General features: G+C 51.3%; 1 protein-coding gene across 1 annotated transcript; it reads left to right on the forward strand.

Annotated features, from left to right (window-relative positions):
- The first annotated feature begins 6,808 nt into the window (after positions 1–6,808).
- On the forward strand, positions 6,809–7,741 carry LOC141727799 (olfactory receptor 14A16-like). Its single transcript, XM_074534087.1, has one exon. The coding sequence runs from the start codon at positions 6,809–6,811 to the stop codon at positions 7,739–7,741; it is 933 nt and encodes a 310-aa protein (XP_074390188.1).
- Positions 7,742–18,270: the final 10,529 nt, after the last annotated feature.

Below are 18,270 nucleotides of genomic sequence, written 5' to 3' on the forward strand. Positions count from 1 at the left end.
CATAGGTACCAACTGCTCAGGTTCCAGCATCCCCAAGGGAGGAACCCCAAGAGAAGGCAGGACCCAGATCATAGTCTGGCCTCATGGTCTGGCTTTTAACCCCCTGGGCCTTCATGGCCCCGCCCCTGGGGTGGGACTGCCAGTTGCTTGTCCAATATGAGCTAGGGTAGCACCAGCTGCCAGTGTGTGATTGACTGATTAGCAGCTAAGCTAATCAGAGCTGGGATAACATCACCCCCTGCTGTGTGATTGACAGCTCTGCCAGGCCAGGGCTGGGGGCAGGGCTCTGTCCCACCACAAACCAAGGCCTGACCCAACCCTGGCCCCACAGGGCATTCAGAGCATCCCAAGGTGTCTCGGGACATCGATCTCATCCAGCCTCTGACAGCAACCATGATGACACTGCGGAACCTCATGGAACCATGGGTCAGTTGTGACAATGCAGGTCCAAAGAGACTATGGTGAGACTGTGGAATCCAGGAATCATGGAATCAAGGAGACCATTGTGCAAATCATGGGCCCTATGGAAGCAAGGATCAATGATCAAACTGTGGTTTGATTGTGATTGATTTAAAATAGAAACAAGAAGCCATTGTTCCACAGTGGGGCAGTGTGGGCCCAATGGACCCTTGTGACTGTTGGGGCTGATGAAACCAAGAAGCCATTGTGACATTGCCAGACCTCATGGGATCAAGGAGACCATTGTGACAGTGTGAGGACCCATGAAGTCAATGGAACATGGAACAGGTCTGCCTGGTTTGGCTTCCTGGGGGCTGTCTGACAGGTCTCCCTGAATTTGACAAGTCAAGGGCCACTTCTCATCTGACCGTGAAGCACATGTGCTTATATTTGTATGGGAAAGAACTTTCTTTCTTGTCTAGGCACCCATGGCCAAAATTGGGGTTCTGCGTCTAAAATTCTCTATACCCAAGGGTTACTCCCAGACAAAACCTGCCCATACAGTCAAGTCTGGCTAGATCTGACCTCTGGTGACTCCCTCTCATTTGCCTTTGTACCACTTGGGCTCACTTTTTCCCTTTCTATAGAGACCATTGTGACACTGCGGAGCATTGTGGAACCAATGAGCCATGGTGACAATGCAGGCCCTTGTGGAGCCTGTTACACTGTAGGAACTTGTGGAACCAAGGGGAACATTGTGACCCTGCAGGGTACCATGGACCCAAGGGGCCATTGTGACACTGTGGGACCTTGTGGAACCAAGAACATCTTTGTGGCTCTGTTGGACCACATGGTCCCAAGGGCCCAGTGTGAAGCAGCAGGGCTTTGTGGAGCCAAGAGACCATTGTTGCATTTCAGGGCCTCATGGAGCCAAAGGGCCATTGTGATCCTGCGAGGCACTGTGGATCCTTGGAGAGCATTGTGGCATTGCAAGGCCCCACGGAATCATGGAGACCACTGTGACACTATGGGGCCCTACGGAACCAAAGGAACATTGTGACCCTGCAGGGCCTCATGGAAGCATGGGGCCATTCTGATACTATGGGAATTTGTAGAAACAAGGACATCATTGTTGCACTACTGGGCCCCAATGGAACCAAGGGGCCATTGGACACAGTGAGGCTTCATGGAAACAATAAATCATTATGGCACTGTGGGGCCTTGTGGAACCACGGAGACCATTAAGATCCTTAAGGACTTGTGTAATCAAGGGGCTGTTATGGCACCATGGGACATCATGGAAGCAAGAAAACCACTGTGACATTGCAAGGCCCCATGGAAGCAAGAAGCTGCTATGACACTGCCAGCAGCTACTTGCTCCCTGTGGAGAAAAGGGAACGTGAAGCAGGTGTGGCTGCCTTGGCCTCCCAGGGATCACCTGACAGGTCTGGCTGACCTTGGAATGTGGAAGGCCACTCCCATCTGCCCCTGAAACACTGGGGCTCTGGGGTTTTCTTTTTATGGAAAAGAACTGTCCATCTTTTCCTTGCATCCATGGCCAAAATCCAAATTTCTGAGTATCTAAGGATTGTTGCCAGACAAAAGTTGCCGGGACAGACAGGTCTGACTGGTCTTTGACTCCTGAGGGGCAGCACTCACCTGTTCTCCACACACTGGAAAGGGCTCTGTGCTTTTCTTTTTATGGAAGAAAAACATTCCTCTTCTCCAGGCACAAATGTCTGAAATTAGGACTCCGCATTCATAATTTCAAATATCCAAGGGTTGCTCAAAGCAAACCTGCCAGGACAGACAGGTCAGTCTTGCCTTGGCCTCTGGTGGTTTCCACTCATCAGCTTCTGAAACATGGGGGCTCCGTGGTTTGCTTCCTATGGAGACCAATGTGACATTTGGGAGCCTTGTGAAATGAAAGGGCCATTGTGACACTGCAGAGCACCATGGATCCAAGGGACATTGTGACACTGTAGAGCCTTGTGGAACCAAGGACATCATTGTGGCTCTGTTGGGCTGGATGGTCCCAAGGGACCATTGTAAATCACCAATGTGAGAGTTGTCCCAGCTGTAACTCAGAGTCAGCCAGATTTTACCCCAGAAGAACTGGGCATGAGTTTCAAGTCCTAGGAGTCCTTCTTTTAACTTAGGGTGAGCTTGAGAAGTCCCCCCTAAGCCTTTAGTGTTGTTATGATAAGTTGCCAAGTTCTACTCCCCTATTGGTTTATTGGTTACTTATTTCTTCTACATGTTATTGTACTAGTTTTCAAGCCCCAAGTAGCTATGTTGTTGCTTCCTCCTTGACTCAGGTTTTAGGATCCTGCCCCTTGTACTGTGTTGGACTTCTCCATGTTTATTGTTTTTCACCCTGTTATTAAAGTTCCTTTTAAACAACCCCATTGATCCTGCTCCATTTCATTTTTGCCACCCTTGCTCTGAAGTCAGGGAACCAGAGAGGTTTATTGCAGCCACCCTCTTTGGGACATTTGGCGCCCGAACAGGCACCATGACATTCAGGGCTCCCTGTGTCAGTCATGTCAGCTGGGGTTAGCTGATGGATAGGTCAGAGCTCCCTGGGATTTTGGATTGTGCCAGGCTCAGCAGATTCATCGTTGCTTCAAGGGACCTTGGCCAGGATCAGCAGGGACAATGACGGTTTCACCTGCATATGATTGCAGGTGGGTTTGTGGAAATGCAAGACGTTCATTGCCCATTTAGTCACTGTGTTTTTACAGTATGCACCCATGTCCCATAATTAATTTGGAGTGTTCCAGTGGCTCTTCCCCATTAGGCAGAGAAAGAGAAAAATGGGCAGCCAGATGTCCAAAGTAGAAAGGAGCATAAATGGATGCTTTAATTCTCACTGATCATGACAAAATATTTTCAAAGAACAAATTAAAATCAATCATGAGGTGGGTCATTAACAATTTTCCAGATGCCTCTGCTGATGAAATCCATACCACTAAATTTTGGGTACTCAGTGGGAGTTAAACTGTACAATTTTTGATCAAAAGAGACCCCATTGCACCCTGCGTGCTCACCATCGTCTACACCACACCTGACCAGAAAGCAGTGTGTTGAAAACTCAATCCGTTGGTAACTCCTAACTCGGGAACTCCCCTCAAACCTGCCTTTCTCAAACCTTTAATGATGGTCCAAGATGGCAATGGCCATGCTGTCTTGGAGCATCATGCCCTGGAGACTCAAGACAGAACGAGCCAAAATATGGCTCAGGAGCCTGACCACCCTCCCTCCATCTTGGTTCCTCCACTTCCTGCTGCCACAACTTTTGCCTCTGCCCTGAAAAAAGCTCCAGACTCCACCCCCACAACTGCGGGTCCTGCCCTCACTGTCAATCATTCCCTCCCCACCCTGGACCATGCCTCCATGGAGGAAGGAGACTGGCAAATAGCCTCAAAATTCCTCATTGCCCTGTATGTTTTGAAAAAAAAGGGGCAGAATCCCAGCTATCATCCACTGGTGTGCAGGGAAATCAAGGATCTTTGTATCTAAAGACCATAGGAAGAACTTACCTTGCTTTAATGACCTAATGAGGGCCATGTTTACAGCACATTTCTCAACCACCTATGATTTAACATATATTATGTTGTGGTCATTTACAGAATACACCCGGTGGGAAGAGGGATGGAAGTGTTTATTATGCTAATAGCAATGACTATGCTAACAATGAGGCAAGGGCGGAATGGACAATCAACCATCTAGCTGGAGAAGGACAACACAGCCTACCAGATGATCAAGCAGTAGGTATCGCCAGAGAAGTATTGAATGATATCAAAGAGATGGCTTTGAAAGCTTTAATCCAGGTATCAGATGGTAGCATCCTCAATTTGAAATACTTTGGGTGGCTGCAGCTAAAGCTTTAGGACCATTAGACCATCTTGGGTGCCTGTTAAGTAAGCAAACCAATGCTACCTCCCTCACAATGAGTGGCCTGCTCTCAGACATAGAGACCATCAGACATGCCACCTTGCAGAACAGTGATAGAGTTTTTACTCTGGGCACATGGGCATGGCTGTGTAGACTCTGAGGGCATGTGTTGCATGAACCTCTCCATCCACAGCGAGAAAATCCACAAGAGCATTCAGGTACTGAAGGAAGGGTTCAAGAAGCTTCAAGTGGAAAACAAAGACTGGTTCAATAAACACTTCCAATCCAAGGGATTAAAGGGTTGGATGTCTACCTAAAACAGGAGTATTAATTCTCTTAGTGGTTGTTGCTGTATTGTTAATTGTTCCATGTTTGTTTGAATGCTTTTAGAAAGTCTTACAAAATTCTTTCAGTTCCATCTTTGTTGTAAAACAGAAAGGGGGAAGATACCCAACACAGGATCTTCATGGACACCTTGGAAAACAGAATTGGAGGCCAGGATGGCACAAAAACCACTCAGACACTCTAGGACACACTTTAAGGAAGGAAATTCCTTAAAAGTACCTAAAAGTATTCTTAAATCCATAAAGTACCTTAAAAGCCTTGAGTATCTCAAGGCATTAATGAGCCAAACTGAGTGTCAGGACAAAGCTCTCCAGGGACTCATTAAAGCAGATAACTAGGGCCATGATTGCAAAACCTCTCACACAGTGTGTATCAAAAGGGAAACACCAAGTACCTTAAAATAACTGGAGTACTCTGTAGTATTAATGAGCCCCACTGAGTGTTGTTACTGAGAAAACCTCTACAGGGAATAAATACTATAGAAAATTGGAGGCCATGATTGCACAAACCTCTCAGAGACTCCAAGGCAAAAGCCAAACCCAAAGTTCTTTGAAAAACCTGCAGTCCCTACAGGGAGCATTCAGGAGCCCCCAGGGCCATTCCTGAGCAAGGCTCCCCAGGGACTCCTTCCAGCAGATCCTTGAGGCCACTGGGATGTGGGCTAGCGGGGGATGCTGAGGGCAGGACAAGGGGCTGACAGTGCCCAGCCTGGCTGGGGCTGTGCCAGGAGGCCCCAGGGCCTCAGGACAAGGTGTCTCCTCACAGCCCTTGGTGGCACAGACCCTGCTGTGCCCCAGGGCACCAAGACTTGGCTTCTCTTTGTCCCCACCTGTCATCACTGCCTCCAGTTCTCTGCTCTGCCTGGGGCCTGGGGACACTTTCTTAGTTGTGTCCCTCAGTGGGACCCATTAAATGTCCAAGAAACTTTGGAGTTGGATTCTGCCTTGGAGTTCTGGAGAGGTTTCTTCAGCTCCCTCTCAGGGACTGATGTTCAGGGCCTAAGCACAAAGCCCCAGAGGCTCATTAAAGTCCTTGTGCTGTGTTTGTGCTGCTGAGCTGGGCTGGGCTCCTGGCACAGAGGCAGCTCCTGGTAACCAAGCAGAGATTCAAAAGCGCATTTTTCTTTATGAGCAGCACTTCTGCCAGCCCAGCAGGGCTGGGGCACTGCCTGCAGCCACCCCGGGCACAGCACAGAGGCACAGAGAGCTTCAATCAGTCAGGGCTGGGAAGGTGCTGAGAAGTGCCTGGGGCAGAATCACTGCCAGCCCTTGGCACAGGAACCTCTGGCTGCAGGAGAAAGCAGCTGCAGCTCCTGGAGCCATCTCCTAAAGCTGGAACATCCCAATGCCTACAGACCCTGTGAGTACATTCTCTGATTGTCTCTTGTGCAGAGCAGTCAGGGGTGCCCAGGGCTGTCCTGCAGAGCAGGGTCCTGCAGCCCAGGGCGCTGTGCTGGGACAGGGACTCTGCTGCCTGCCAGGGACAGCTCTCAGCCAGCTATGGCAGCTGCTCCCAGCACTGGGGGACAGGATCTGGGTGGGAGGAGACAGCTGGTCAGGCTTGGAAGTGTTCTCATTGAGTGGGGAGGATGCTGCATTGTTCAGGACTGCTCCCAGCATTACATAAATCTGCAGAACATTTCCAAGGAGATTATACAGGGAGCACAGCAAGGCAGGGGCTGCATAAAAGGGAAAATCCTGCTTTTTTAATCTACCGCTCTGGGTTGCCAGGATGGGAAATTGCACCGAGATATTAATCTCTCAGTTCAGATGAGAAAGATAAATAATATTTATCTCGGATGTTAATAAACCAGGCAGTGACAGAAATACCATAGGGCCCCTCACAGGCAGCATCAGTGTCTCTTTGCTCTGATGGTGCCATCAGAGCCTGCAGAGCCAGAGCTGCCCCTGGGCAGTGCCAGAGCTGGGAGGGGTCTGCAGGGCTGAGCTGAGCCCCCAGGGCTGGGCTGGGCTCTGGCAGCACTGGCAGGGCCCAGCCCTGGGCACAGGGAAGCAGCTGCTGGCAGGGACAGCTCCAGGCAGCAGAGCCCTGGGCAGGCAGAGGGAGGAAAGTGCCCCCAGGCTGTGTTAGGCTATTTAAAGTCCTCTCCAAACCCAAGTATTCCACGAGTACTTTTTTTACATATCCCCATGCCAAGGCACAGCAAATGTCCAACAGCAGCTCCATCAGCCACTTCCTCCTGCTGGCATTGGCAGACACGCGGCAGCTGCAGCTCCTGCACTTCTGCCTCTTGCTGGGCATCTCCCTGGCTGCCCTCCTGGCCAACGGCCTCATCATCAGCGCCGTAGCCTGCAGCCACCACCTGCACATGCCCATGTTCTTCTTCCTGCTCAACCTGGCCCTCAGCGACCTGGGCTGCATCTGCACCACTGTGCCCAAAGCCATGCACAATTCCCTCTGGCACACCAGGGACATCTCCTACTCAGGATGTGCTGCACAGCTCTTTTTCTTTGTGTTCTTCATCTCAGCAGAATTTTATATTCTGATGATCATGTGTTATGACCGCTACGTGTCCATCTGCAAACCCCTGCACTACGGGACCCTCCTGGGCAGCAGAGCTTGTGCCCACATGGCAGCAGCTGCCTGGGCCAGTGCCTTTCTCAATGCTCTGCTGCTCACAGCCAATACATTTTCCCTGCCCCTGTGCCATGGCAATGCCCTGGGCCAGTTCTTCTGTGAAATCCCACAGATCCTCAAGCTTTCCTGCTCACACTCTTACATTAGGGAATTCGGGCCTCTTATGGGGACTGCTTTTCTCTTATTTGGCTGTTTTGTGTTCATTGTTTTCTCCTATGTGCAGATCTTCAGGGCTGTGCTGAGGATCCCCTCTGAGCAGGGACGGCACAAAGCCTTTTCCATCTGCCTCCCTCACCTGGCCATGGTTTCTCTGTTCATCAGCACCTCGTTTTTTACTTACCTTAAGCCACTTTCAATGTCATCTGCATCCCGTGATCTGGCCCTGTCAGTTCTGTACTCGGTGGTGCCTCCAGCCCTGAACCCCCTCATCTACAGCCTGAGGAACCAGGAGCTCAATGCTGCAGTGTGGAGAGTGATGAATGGATGCTTTCAGGAACATTAAACTGCTTGTCAATTTCTGCAAATCACTTGTAATAAAAGTCATCTTTGATACTTGTTGTTTCATATTGGGGGTTCTTTTTATTTGTTTTACTTTTTTAATATTTTCCACAAATAAATGTCATTCCTTATGCCATTTCTCTTTTTGTTTCTCTCCACCTTCCCTGTGGCCACAGACTGTGTCAATGAGGGGCTGCTCTCTCGGTGCCTTTAAAGGAAATTAAGGATCTCCCAGCAAAGTTTTCTGCAGAGATGCCCTTTTGTTCCCTGCTCTTGAGCTGCAGCAGCAATGTCTGTGTGCAGAGCTGGAGGCAGATCAGTGCTGGCACAGCAGCTCTGCTCCTGCTGGCCGCACCATTCCTGAGCCAGGCCAGGAGCCATTGGCCTTCTTGCCCACCTGGGCACACTGCTGCCTCATGTCCAGCCTGCTGCCCATCAGTGCCCCTGCAGGTCCCTTTCTGCCTGGCCGCTGTCCAGCCACTCTGTGCCCAGCCTGTAGCACTGCAGGGGTTGTTGTGGCCAAAGTGCAGGACCCAGCACTTGGTCTTGTTCAGCCTCACCTTGTTGGATTTGGGCCCTGGATCCAGCCTGTCCAGGGGCCTGTGCAGAGCCCTCCTACCCTCCAGCAGATCCACACTCACACCCAGCTTGGTGTCATCTGCAAATTTGCTGATGCTGGACTCGATCGCGTCAGGCAGATCATCAGTGCAGATATTGAAATCCACACTGACTGGCTCTGATCCCTCAGCCATCCTGTGGGTACCCTGCAATGGCACTCATGGTGATCTGTTCCATAACCTTGCCAGGCACCCAGGTTAGGCTGACAGGCCTGGAGTTCTCCAGATCCTCCTTCCAGCCCTTCTTGGGGATGGGCTCACACTGGCACCTCCAGTCCTCTGGCACCTCCCTGCTGAGCCAGGACTGATGGTAAATGATGGACAGCAGCTTGGGGAGTGCATCCACCAGCTCCCTCATGCCCCTGGCATGGATTCCATCCGATCCCATGCACCTGAGAGCATCTGAGTCTCTCAGCAGGTCAGCAGCTTCTTCCTCCTGGATTTCAGGGGGGCTGTTCTGCTCCATGTGCCCATTTACCAGCTCAGGAGAACACTTGTCCTGAGAACAGCCTGTCCTAATATTGAAAATTGAGACAAACAAGGTGTTAAGTAGCTCAGCTTTTCTTTCTCTTTAGTTTCTATATTCTCCACTACATCCAATAAGGAGTACACATTCCCTTATGCCTCCTTTTGCTATACACTTTTTTATAAAAAGTTTTTTTAAATTTTTTTTACAGAATGGGCCAGGTTAAGTTCTGATTGAGCTTCACGTCTCTCATTTTCTTTCGGATAACATAATGACATCCTTAAACACTTCCTGAGTTGCTGGTCCTTTTTTACACCGGAGTTCCCACAAAACCTGAATGGGCAGCCAAGCCAGTCACTTTGCTCACTAGCTCATCTTTTGCCACACTGGCGGAGGCTGCTCCTTCCCCTTAGGGTTACTTTCTTGAAATGTGTCTATCCTTCCTGGACCCCTTCGTTTTTAAGGGCTGTTTCCCTTTAAAGAATCAGGACCTGATTTGCTACTCCCCAAATCAGCATCCTAAACCGGCCAAAGTCTGCCCTTCCTAATTCCAGTGCAGAAGGTTTGTTGCTGCCCCTCCTTATTTCACAGAAGATCACAGAGTGGGCTATGACGTCACAGAATGGGGTATATGAGGTCATAGAGCAGCTATGACATCACAGACTGCCTCTGTGATATCACAGAGCAGGCTGTGACATCACAGGTTAGAGGTATGACATCACAGAGCAAACTGAGACATCACAGAGCAGGCTGTGGCATCACAGAGGGACTCTGTGACATCCCAGCAGGGCTGTGTCAGCTCACTGGGTTGGTCACTCTGCCCCAGCTCCCCCTCACAGTTTCTCCCAACAAGTCCAATGCTGTCCATGCCCAGCAGGGTCCCTGTCCTGTGGGATCCCCCTGGCCCACCTGGAGCCACAGCCTCCACTAAAGGATGTTCCACAGGATCCACCCCAGAGCCTGACAGGGGACAAGGGGCCAGGGATGTGTGACCAGGACATCAGGGACATGGATTATCCAGGTCCCTGTGGCCAGCTTTGGGTTCCCAAGAGCAGGAAAGATGTCTGGCAGCTGGAGCAGGGTCTGGGAAGGGCCTCCAAGGTGGGGCTGGAGCCCTTGGGCTGTGAGCAGAGGCTGAGGGAGCTGGGCTTGTCCAGCCCAGAGCAGGGAAGGCTGAGGGGCTCCGCATCCCAGCCTGGCAGTGCCAGCAATGAGGGGATGGAGAACACAGAGCCAGGCTCTTCACCGGGGGCTGGGGGCAGACAGTGGGTAGAAGGGTTGGATGACGGAAGTGTTGGGGATGGGGTAGGGACAAAGTGTGATTGACTGTCAGCCATGAGGAGTCTTGATTTTCATATCTGCTCAAAATGCATTAGAAGGTGTTGGGGGCCAATATAAATTGGACATTGCTGATATCAACCAAAACTGGAAAAGACAATTTAACAGGACAAAGCAGTTCTCTCTTCATTGTTTTCAATATGGTATGTTCATTTTGAATACACTTCTGAAATGTGACTAATTAACCACAAAAGAATTGAAAACCTGAATGATTCCCAGAGACTTTTCTTGTTTGGGTATTTTAAACAAATATTTATGAGCTTTTCTAACTGAATTCCTGAACTGAGAAGCTCAAGAACAAAGAGGCCTCTGGAGCAGTAAAATTCATCATCATCCTCCAAGTGGCTGAGGATCCATCCCCATCACAGCAGCAAAGAACAGAAATGGGCACAGCTTTGTGGCTGCCCCAGCTCTGGGATGGGCCCTGGGCCTGGAGCAGGAGCAGCTCTTGAGGGCCCCAAGGCCGAGGCCCTTGAAGGCCCTGGGCAGATGGGATAGCAGCAGGGGCTGCAGAGCTCTCAGCACCTCAGCCCGAGGGGAGCAGGGCAGCCAGGGAGCCTCCTTTGGCCTTGGCCAAGCACCTTCCCCCATGGCTGGGGCTGAGTCCTGTGGCAGCTGCTGCTGTGCCCTTGCCAGGGGCTGAGGCCGTGGGGCAGGGCCCAGAGCAGCCTGGCCTGAGCAGAACTGTGGGGCCAGAGCTGGCTGGGCTGGGCTGGGGAGAGGCCCTTGGTGCTGCCCAGAGCTCAGGGCAGCTGGCAGAGCTTGCAGGGAGCTGGGCTGGGCTGAGAGAGTCTGGCCCAGAAACCATCAGTGTCCATCTCGGCCTGGCTGAGCGTGCAGGGGCAGGACTCAGGCCAGGCCTTGTGGGGCAGGGCCAGCGCCTGTGCAAGGCATTGCAAACAGGCAAGTGGCCCAGAGAGGAGGCTGCTCTGTGCCCTTGGTGGCATGGACAGAGCAGGGAGGGGACCCAGGACATTTGTCAGCACCAGCCTCTGTGCCCATGCATTGGCAGCCCTGGCTGCTGAGCCCAGCTTTGGCCTGGGCTGAGTTTGGCTGTGGCCCAGCTCCATCCTCCTGTGGGGCTCAGGGCCTGTTCCTGGCCATGGCCAGCCCTGGCTGCCTCTCTGCTGGCCCAGAGGCTGGCAGAGCCCGGGGCAGGGCTGTCTGTGCAGCCCCACAGGTGCCACAGGCTCTGCAGGAGCTGGCAGAGGCTGCCCAGCAGGGAGGCCACGGGGCACAGAGCCCCAAGGCTGCTGTGGGCACCACGGCACAGGGGCCGTTCCCAGCCGCAATGCTCCTGGCCTGGGCTGGGCCTGCACAGGGGCTGGGCCATCATGGCTGGGCCAGCACAGGGCCACAAAGGGGCCACGCAGCCGCTGCCGGGGCTGACAGCAAGGCCAGGCACACACAAGCAATTGCTGAGCATGGCCTGTGCTGGCCCAGCCTGACTGTGCCAAAGGCAGAGCTCAGCTGCTCTTGGGGGCTGCAGGAACAGTCCAGAGCCCAAAGAGACTCCATGGCTGTGCTGGAGACCAAGGCTGCAGGAGGGAAATGCAAGGCTGCTGTGGGAGGGGGAGGGCATTGAATTCCAGCACACACCTCAGCTCTCTGATGATCCCGGCACTATGCTGGGCCCTGTTTCAGACTGGAGCAAGAGTGACATAAAACTACAACTAAGTTGTCTTTGTCTAAAATCCTTCCTGTATGGAAATCCCTTGTGGATGGTGGGCACGTCATATGTTTCTGGAATGTCACATGGAGAAGAGGGAAGGATTTTGGCTTTTATTATATTTTATCATATTCACATTTTTACATGTGCCATTGTAATGTTTTCTCAATTATCCCATCAAAAAAAAAAAAACAATATTTAAGGTAGCAACAATTTTAATTGAATAGTTTAGAAAATATATAAATAAGAGATAATTTGGTTCAAATAATAGCGCATAAGCAAAAACAACTGCGGGGTACGGAGGGCAGGGTTCTTGACCCTTGCCACTTCACGTACAAGCTTGCCAAGTAAAAGTCACCCCTTATATGCCATGTGTCAATGCCATCTCCTCCTATTTTCGGTTTGTCACTTTTCTGTCTCCGCCTTCATTACCACCTTTACCACGCATGCGCCACCACTCGGTTTGGTGGTCGCACAAGTCTTTGGGGCTCGTCACTGATGAAGGCCCTGTAGTCTTCTTCGTTGTCCTTTAATTCACCTTTGGGTTACACATGCGCACCAAGCCAGTACAATGTAAGCCAAGACTAACGTATCACTGCATCTACATATCAAGGTAATAAATCCCTTATAATTAGCATTTTCTGGGACCCAAACAGGTTCTTGGTCATTTTTAGCAACTGTATCTTCAGCTTCTTTCCTGTGGTCCTTGAGAACGTCTGCTGGGAAGGGGGGGTGGGTGGAGCCCCTCCTTTCCCTCTCTTCTTTGGCATTACAACTTTTAACTATTAACTGTTTTATTATTCTCAAATATTAATTACTGTATCAATATTGATTACTGTTTCAATTTTTTATCAGCACAAATCATAACTATTTATCACACCATGAAGAGAAACTTCGTGCGCCTCTGAGTCCCACCAGTTCCTGACTCCCAAAGGACACAAACCTGATGAGTTGTGGTTCCCACTCCAGTGGTGGCACTTGCACCTCCTTCCGTAGACAGAGCAGAGCTCCCTTGTCCCAGAAAGAGCCTGGCAAAGGAGGGATGAAGGAAACAGGACAGGCTGTGGGGATCAGGGGCAGGGCAGAGACAGGGAAGAGGAATGACTTTTGCATTGGATGGAGCTGTGCCTCCCCTTGGCTTTGTTGGCTGACAAGAAATGAACATCCCTCTGTGTCTCGGGCAGCTCCTTCTCCAAGGAAAGCAGGTGGGAGTTGGAGCCAAGGAGCTGAAAGCTGCAGGTGCAGCCTGGGCTGGAGGGAGCTCAGATTTGCACAAGGCTCCTCTGAGTGCCAGGGCTTGGATGGGGAAATGGTGGGATGGGGGTAGGGACAGAGTCTGATTGATTGTCAGCCATGGAGGGTCTTGATTTTCATATCTATTCCAACTGCATGAGCTGATACTTGGATTCGGTGTCAATTGGAGATTGCACATGTCAATGAATGAACCAGGCAAAAAAACCTAAACAGACCCTAAAAAATTTTTTTTCTCACTATCTTTGTAAATATAATTGAATGCACTTATGAAATATGCTGAATTACCCACAAAAGATATGGAAATTACATCACATTATCCCCCGGGGCTTGGCTTGTTAAGGTGTTCTGAATGTTAATGAGCCCTGCCACACTGAATTCCTGCACTCAAGAGCTGAAGGCTGAACAAGCCTCTGCAACAGGAAAATTCAGCAGCAGCCTCCAAGGTGCTGAGGATGTCAGCAGCCCCCACTGAGGCCATCCCTGCCCAGAGACCGTGGGGGAATGGGCAGACAAGGAGAGCGTCCCTGGGGCTGGGGCAGCACAACTCAGAGGCACCAGCGGCTCCAGCTGGGAAATGGAGTGTGGAATGTGGCTGGGAAAGCCCTGCCTGGGCTGGGCCAGGCAGGACAGACCAGCTCCAACCCCCATTCCCCAAACAATTATTTCAGTGAGACATTTAAAAGGAATTACAGATGTTTGTGTTCTCTGAATTGGACACACTGCAGAAATACCAACAAGAAAATCTGAGGAGCTCAAAACAACAAAACAGACTTTACTGGCAATTTTAGAAAATTAGAGAAACTTGGCAAATAGTTTAATATAGCATTCAATCAATTAAAACAAATATTTTACATTAACTTGGCCCATTCAACTTCACAAAATCTAAGCCTATTCAATGTAATTTTAATCAAAATTTGCAAGAGGAGGGAATTAGAAGAAGACACAGAAAGAGAGAAAGAAACAAAAGAAATTAGAGAAGCACACACATACCTACCAACCCCTGGAGTCCAGCTGTGTTCAGATGACAAATGCAAGAGGAGGTAGGGTCAAGATGTGTGCTTGCCTTGTGGTCAGCCTTAAATAGCCCTTGGTCTCCCTGGGCCCTTCCCTCAGGTGGGGCTTGGGCTAATTTGTTCCCTCAGGAGCTGCGCTGGGGCTGCAGAGGTGGCTGTGGAGCATCCCTCAGGGATGTGACAAATCCCTCTGTGTGATGTCATACTGACACTGTAATGTCACAGCACACACTCTGACATCACAGCCTGCTTTGTGATGTCATCCAGCTATTCCATGATGTCACAGCCAGATCTGTGATGTCACACAGCCACCTCTATGACATTGTAGCTGCTCAGTGACCTCTCACAAAAAACTCTGTGATGTCACAGCCCAATCTGTGACCTCACACAGCCCACTTTGTGCAGTCACACAGCCCCTTGCTGACATCCCAGCTGCTCTGTGCCTCTGTGACACAGCCACAGAGGAGCTGCTGTGACACAGCCCCCTCGGGGCCATCCCACAGCCCCTGCCAGTGCTGAGCCCCTGTGAGCTCTGTCTGTGCCCTGCTGGTGTCCCTGAGGGGCCCTGGCAGTGCCCCAGCCCTGCTGGGCTGTGCACAGGAGCTGCTCCTGGCCAGAGCTGTCTCTCTGCAGCGCTGCCCTTGCCAGGAGCTGCCTCTGGGCCAGGAGCCCGGCCCAGCTCAGCAGCACAGACACAGCACATGGACTTCAATGATCCTCTGGGGCTTTGGTGCTCTTTGCATCAGACTCAGTGCCTCAGTGTGTGCTCAAAGAAATTCTCAAGAACTCAAAATCAGATTCAAAGTCCAAATTCTCTTTAAATGGGACCCACTGAGGGACACAACTCATGTGAAAGTGTTCCCAAGTTCCAGGTAGAGCAGAACAGTGAAGGCAGTGATGACAGGTGGGGTCAAGCAAGGGAAAGATGTCTCTGATGCTGAGCAAACCTGCGCCTCTGTCCCTGCAGGCTGTCGGCATCCCCCGGCTGCCCCACCTGCCTGGGCCCTTCCTTTGCTGACAGCTCTGCCTCCTGCCTGCCTCTGCCTGCCCACACAAAGCCTTGGGCTGCTCCAGGCTCATGCTGGGGACGTGCTGCGCCATAGCCCTGCCCTGGCAGGGAAATTCCTTTATCCTGGTGTCCAGTCTGGGTTTCCTCTGGTGCCTTTGGAAATAATTCTTTCTTTCTCTATCTGTTTTCTACTATGTGAAAAGGATCCACCAACTCTGAAACCACCCTTCAATCCCTTCCAGGGCTCTCCTCTGCTGTCCTCACTCCCCACCCCACTGAGCACAGGGCTCCCATGTCCCTATAAATTGTCAAGTGCTTGAGGCCAGGAGCACCTGGACAAGAGGGACAGTTCTTTTCTATAGGAAGGAAACCGCAGAACCCCAGGGTTTGAAAGCAGACGAGAAGCAGTCACCAGAAGCCAAGGCCAGCCAGACCTGTCTGTCCTAGCAGTTTTTGTCTTACAGTAACCCTTAGATATTCAGGGAGATTTGGGGTTGGAATTCCATTTCAGCCATGGGTTCCTGGACTGGAATGACAGTTCTCCATGGGAAGGAAAGGGCAGAGCCCCAGTGTTTCAATGGCTGATTAGAGGCAGCCCCAAGGAGACCAAGGCCAGCCAGACCTGTGGTCAGGGAAGAATCCTTGGAAAGACAGAATCTGGGGGGCCAAAGCCCACTTTTGTCTACAGGCATCAGGACAAGAAGGACAGTTCTTTTCTACAGAAAGAAAATTACAGAGCCTCAGTGTTTCAAAGGCAGATGAGAGCTGGCTCTCAGGAAACCAAGAGAACCTGGACAGACCTGGCAGCTTTTCTCCGGGAGAGATCCTTGGATATAAGGAATTTTGGAAGCTGATTCTCAATTTTGGCCATGGATGCCTGGACTTGAGAGATGTTTTTTTCAATGAGAAGAAAAGCACAGGCCCCCAGGTGTTTTGAAAGCAGATGAGAGGTGGTCCCCAAGAGGCCAAGGCCAGCACAGAGTGGGTTGTGTGAGGTCACAGGTAGGGCTATGAAATCACAGAGTTTGTTGTGTGAGGTCAATGAGCAGCTACAGCATCACAGAGGGGATTCTGTGACATCGCAAAGCAGGCTGTGACATTATGGCATGACTGTGTGACATCACAGAGACGGCTGTGAGCTGAAAGTGTGTGCTGTGCCATTACAGAGTAGCAGTATGACATCACAGAGAGGGTTCTGTGACATCACTGAGGGAGTTGTGTCATCGCACAACTGTCTGTGACATCATAAGGTAGAATGAGTGGCCACAAAGCAGATCCTGCCATCACAGAGGCTGGCTCTATGACATCAGAGAGTGGGTTGTGACATCACTGGGTGGCTATGTAACATCATAGGATGGGCTGTGACATCACATAGTGACTGTCTGACACCACAGAGTCTTCTGTGAAATCACAGTGCAGGTGCATGACATTCCAGAGTGACATTCCACAGCTGGCTCTGTGACATCATTGGGGTGCTGCGTGATGTCCCAGAGTGGGCAGTGACATCACAGATGACTGTGTGACATTGCAAAAGAGCTGTGTGGCATCATAGGGGGCTGTGGCATCACAGATGGCGGTGTGAGGTCACTGGGGAGGTCACTCTGCCCCGGCCCCCATCACAATTCCCCCCAGAGCAGTCCAACCCTGCTCATGCACAGCGGGGTCCCCTGTCCCCCCAGGTCCCCCCGGCCCCGCAGCCTCCCCCAGAGGATGTTCCACGAGATCGACCCCAGAGCCTGACACGGGGACGGGGGCTGGGGCCCTGGGGGTGGCACAGGGGGACAGGGACCCCCCGGCAGCGTCCCCGTGTCCCCCAGGGCCAGAGCCTGTGCCAGGGCTCCTGCACCCTGCTACCAACGAGGCCTTGAGAGCGCTGAAAAAATCCCCAGCAAGGGAGCTGCAAAAACCAGATTTAATATTAAGGGACAGCAGCACAAAGATCCTTGGCAAGAGTCACTCTGCTCCTGAGGGGACATTTCAGGCACACCAAGGAAACAAAGCAACAACAAAACCAAACGAAATCCAGTCAATCAAACCAGAAATCAGCGAAGAACTCTTCCTGGGTATGTGTGAGACACAAGGACAGTGAGAGCAAAGACAAAAGGAATATGGGCCAAAAGCTTAGCAGAGGTCAATCTTAACAGGACTTTACTTACACCTTAACTTTAACTGCTGCTTTCAACTCCCCAATTTAGGAAAAGAGCAGCACTTAGCACTATTTAATCTAACTTAAAAACCTATGAGTTAGAAATTTAACAGAGGACTTACACTTAACAATCCTTAACTTAGCTAATAAATTAAATGTAACAACTTAGAAAAAGAGCAACTCAGCAGCATTTAACTTTGTTTAGACCTCGTGACTTATACTTACTTACTGATAACTTGATATCTGACTGCCTCAGCTATCCAAGGCACTCCAACCCCTTTAGAGAGCAGCATTTTTGCCACATTTCCCCAGCACAGGCACTCCTGTGTGCACACAGACACAAAGAGTCAGTGCAAGGCACCTGTGAGAAATTCCCCTGAGGGCAGGAAAAGCTCACTGTGGATCCTTTGGCATCTCCCCAGAGGGTGGAGGGTTAAACCTGGAGGAGTGGGGGGATCGGCCCAGGCTCTGTGGTTGTTGAGGATCCCTGAGTGCAGCAAACGGGAGAGTTCCCAGCAGGGAGAGGCCCCACTCAGAGGGAGTCGCTGGCCCAGGAGAGCTCCAAGGGCTCCTTTTGGAGCGCTGTTTGCAGGGCCCCAAGAGAGGGGCTTCAGTCCCAGCAATGGTTCATCCTGACCCCACTTGGCGCCAACAGCTTTCTTTGGCAGTGTGAGAACACGGATGTTGTGCCACTGAGGGAACAGAAACAGTTCTCAGGGCTGCTCTTACAGAATCCCAGAGCTGGTTGGGCAGCAGCAGTGCCTGGAGCAGACAGTGTTTGTGATGAGCTGCAGAGGAGCTGAGCCCAGGGGCTGCTGGCCAAAAAGCATTTCTCAGCTGGCAGGGCGGCCTGAGAAAGGGAGGGAGGAATGCAGCAGCACAGGGCCCATGGAACCAAGGGACCATTGTGACACTGTGGGGCCCTGTGAGACCAAGGGGCCGTAGTGACACTGTGGGACCTTGTGAGACCAAGGGACGAGTGTGACACTGTGGGGCCTCATGGAATCATGGAGACCACTAT

The sequence above is a fragment of the Zonotrichia albicollis genome, unplaced genomic scaffold (assembly GCF_047830755.1).
Source record: "Zonotrichia albicollis isolate bZonAlb1 unplaced genomic scaffold, bZonAlb1.hap1 Scaffold_254, whole genome shotgun sequence".
NCBI classification, from domain to species: Eukaryota; Metazoa; Chordata; class Aves; order Passeriformes; family Passerellidae; genus Zonotrichia; species Zonotrichia albicollis.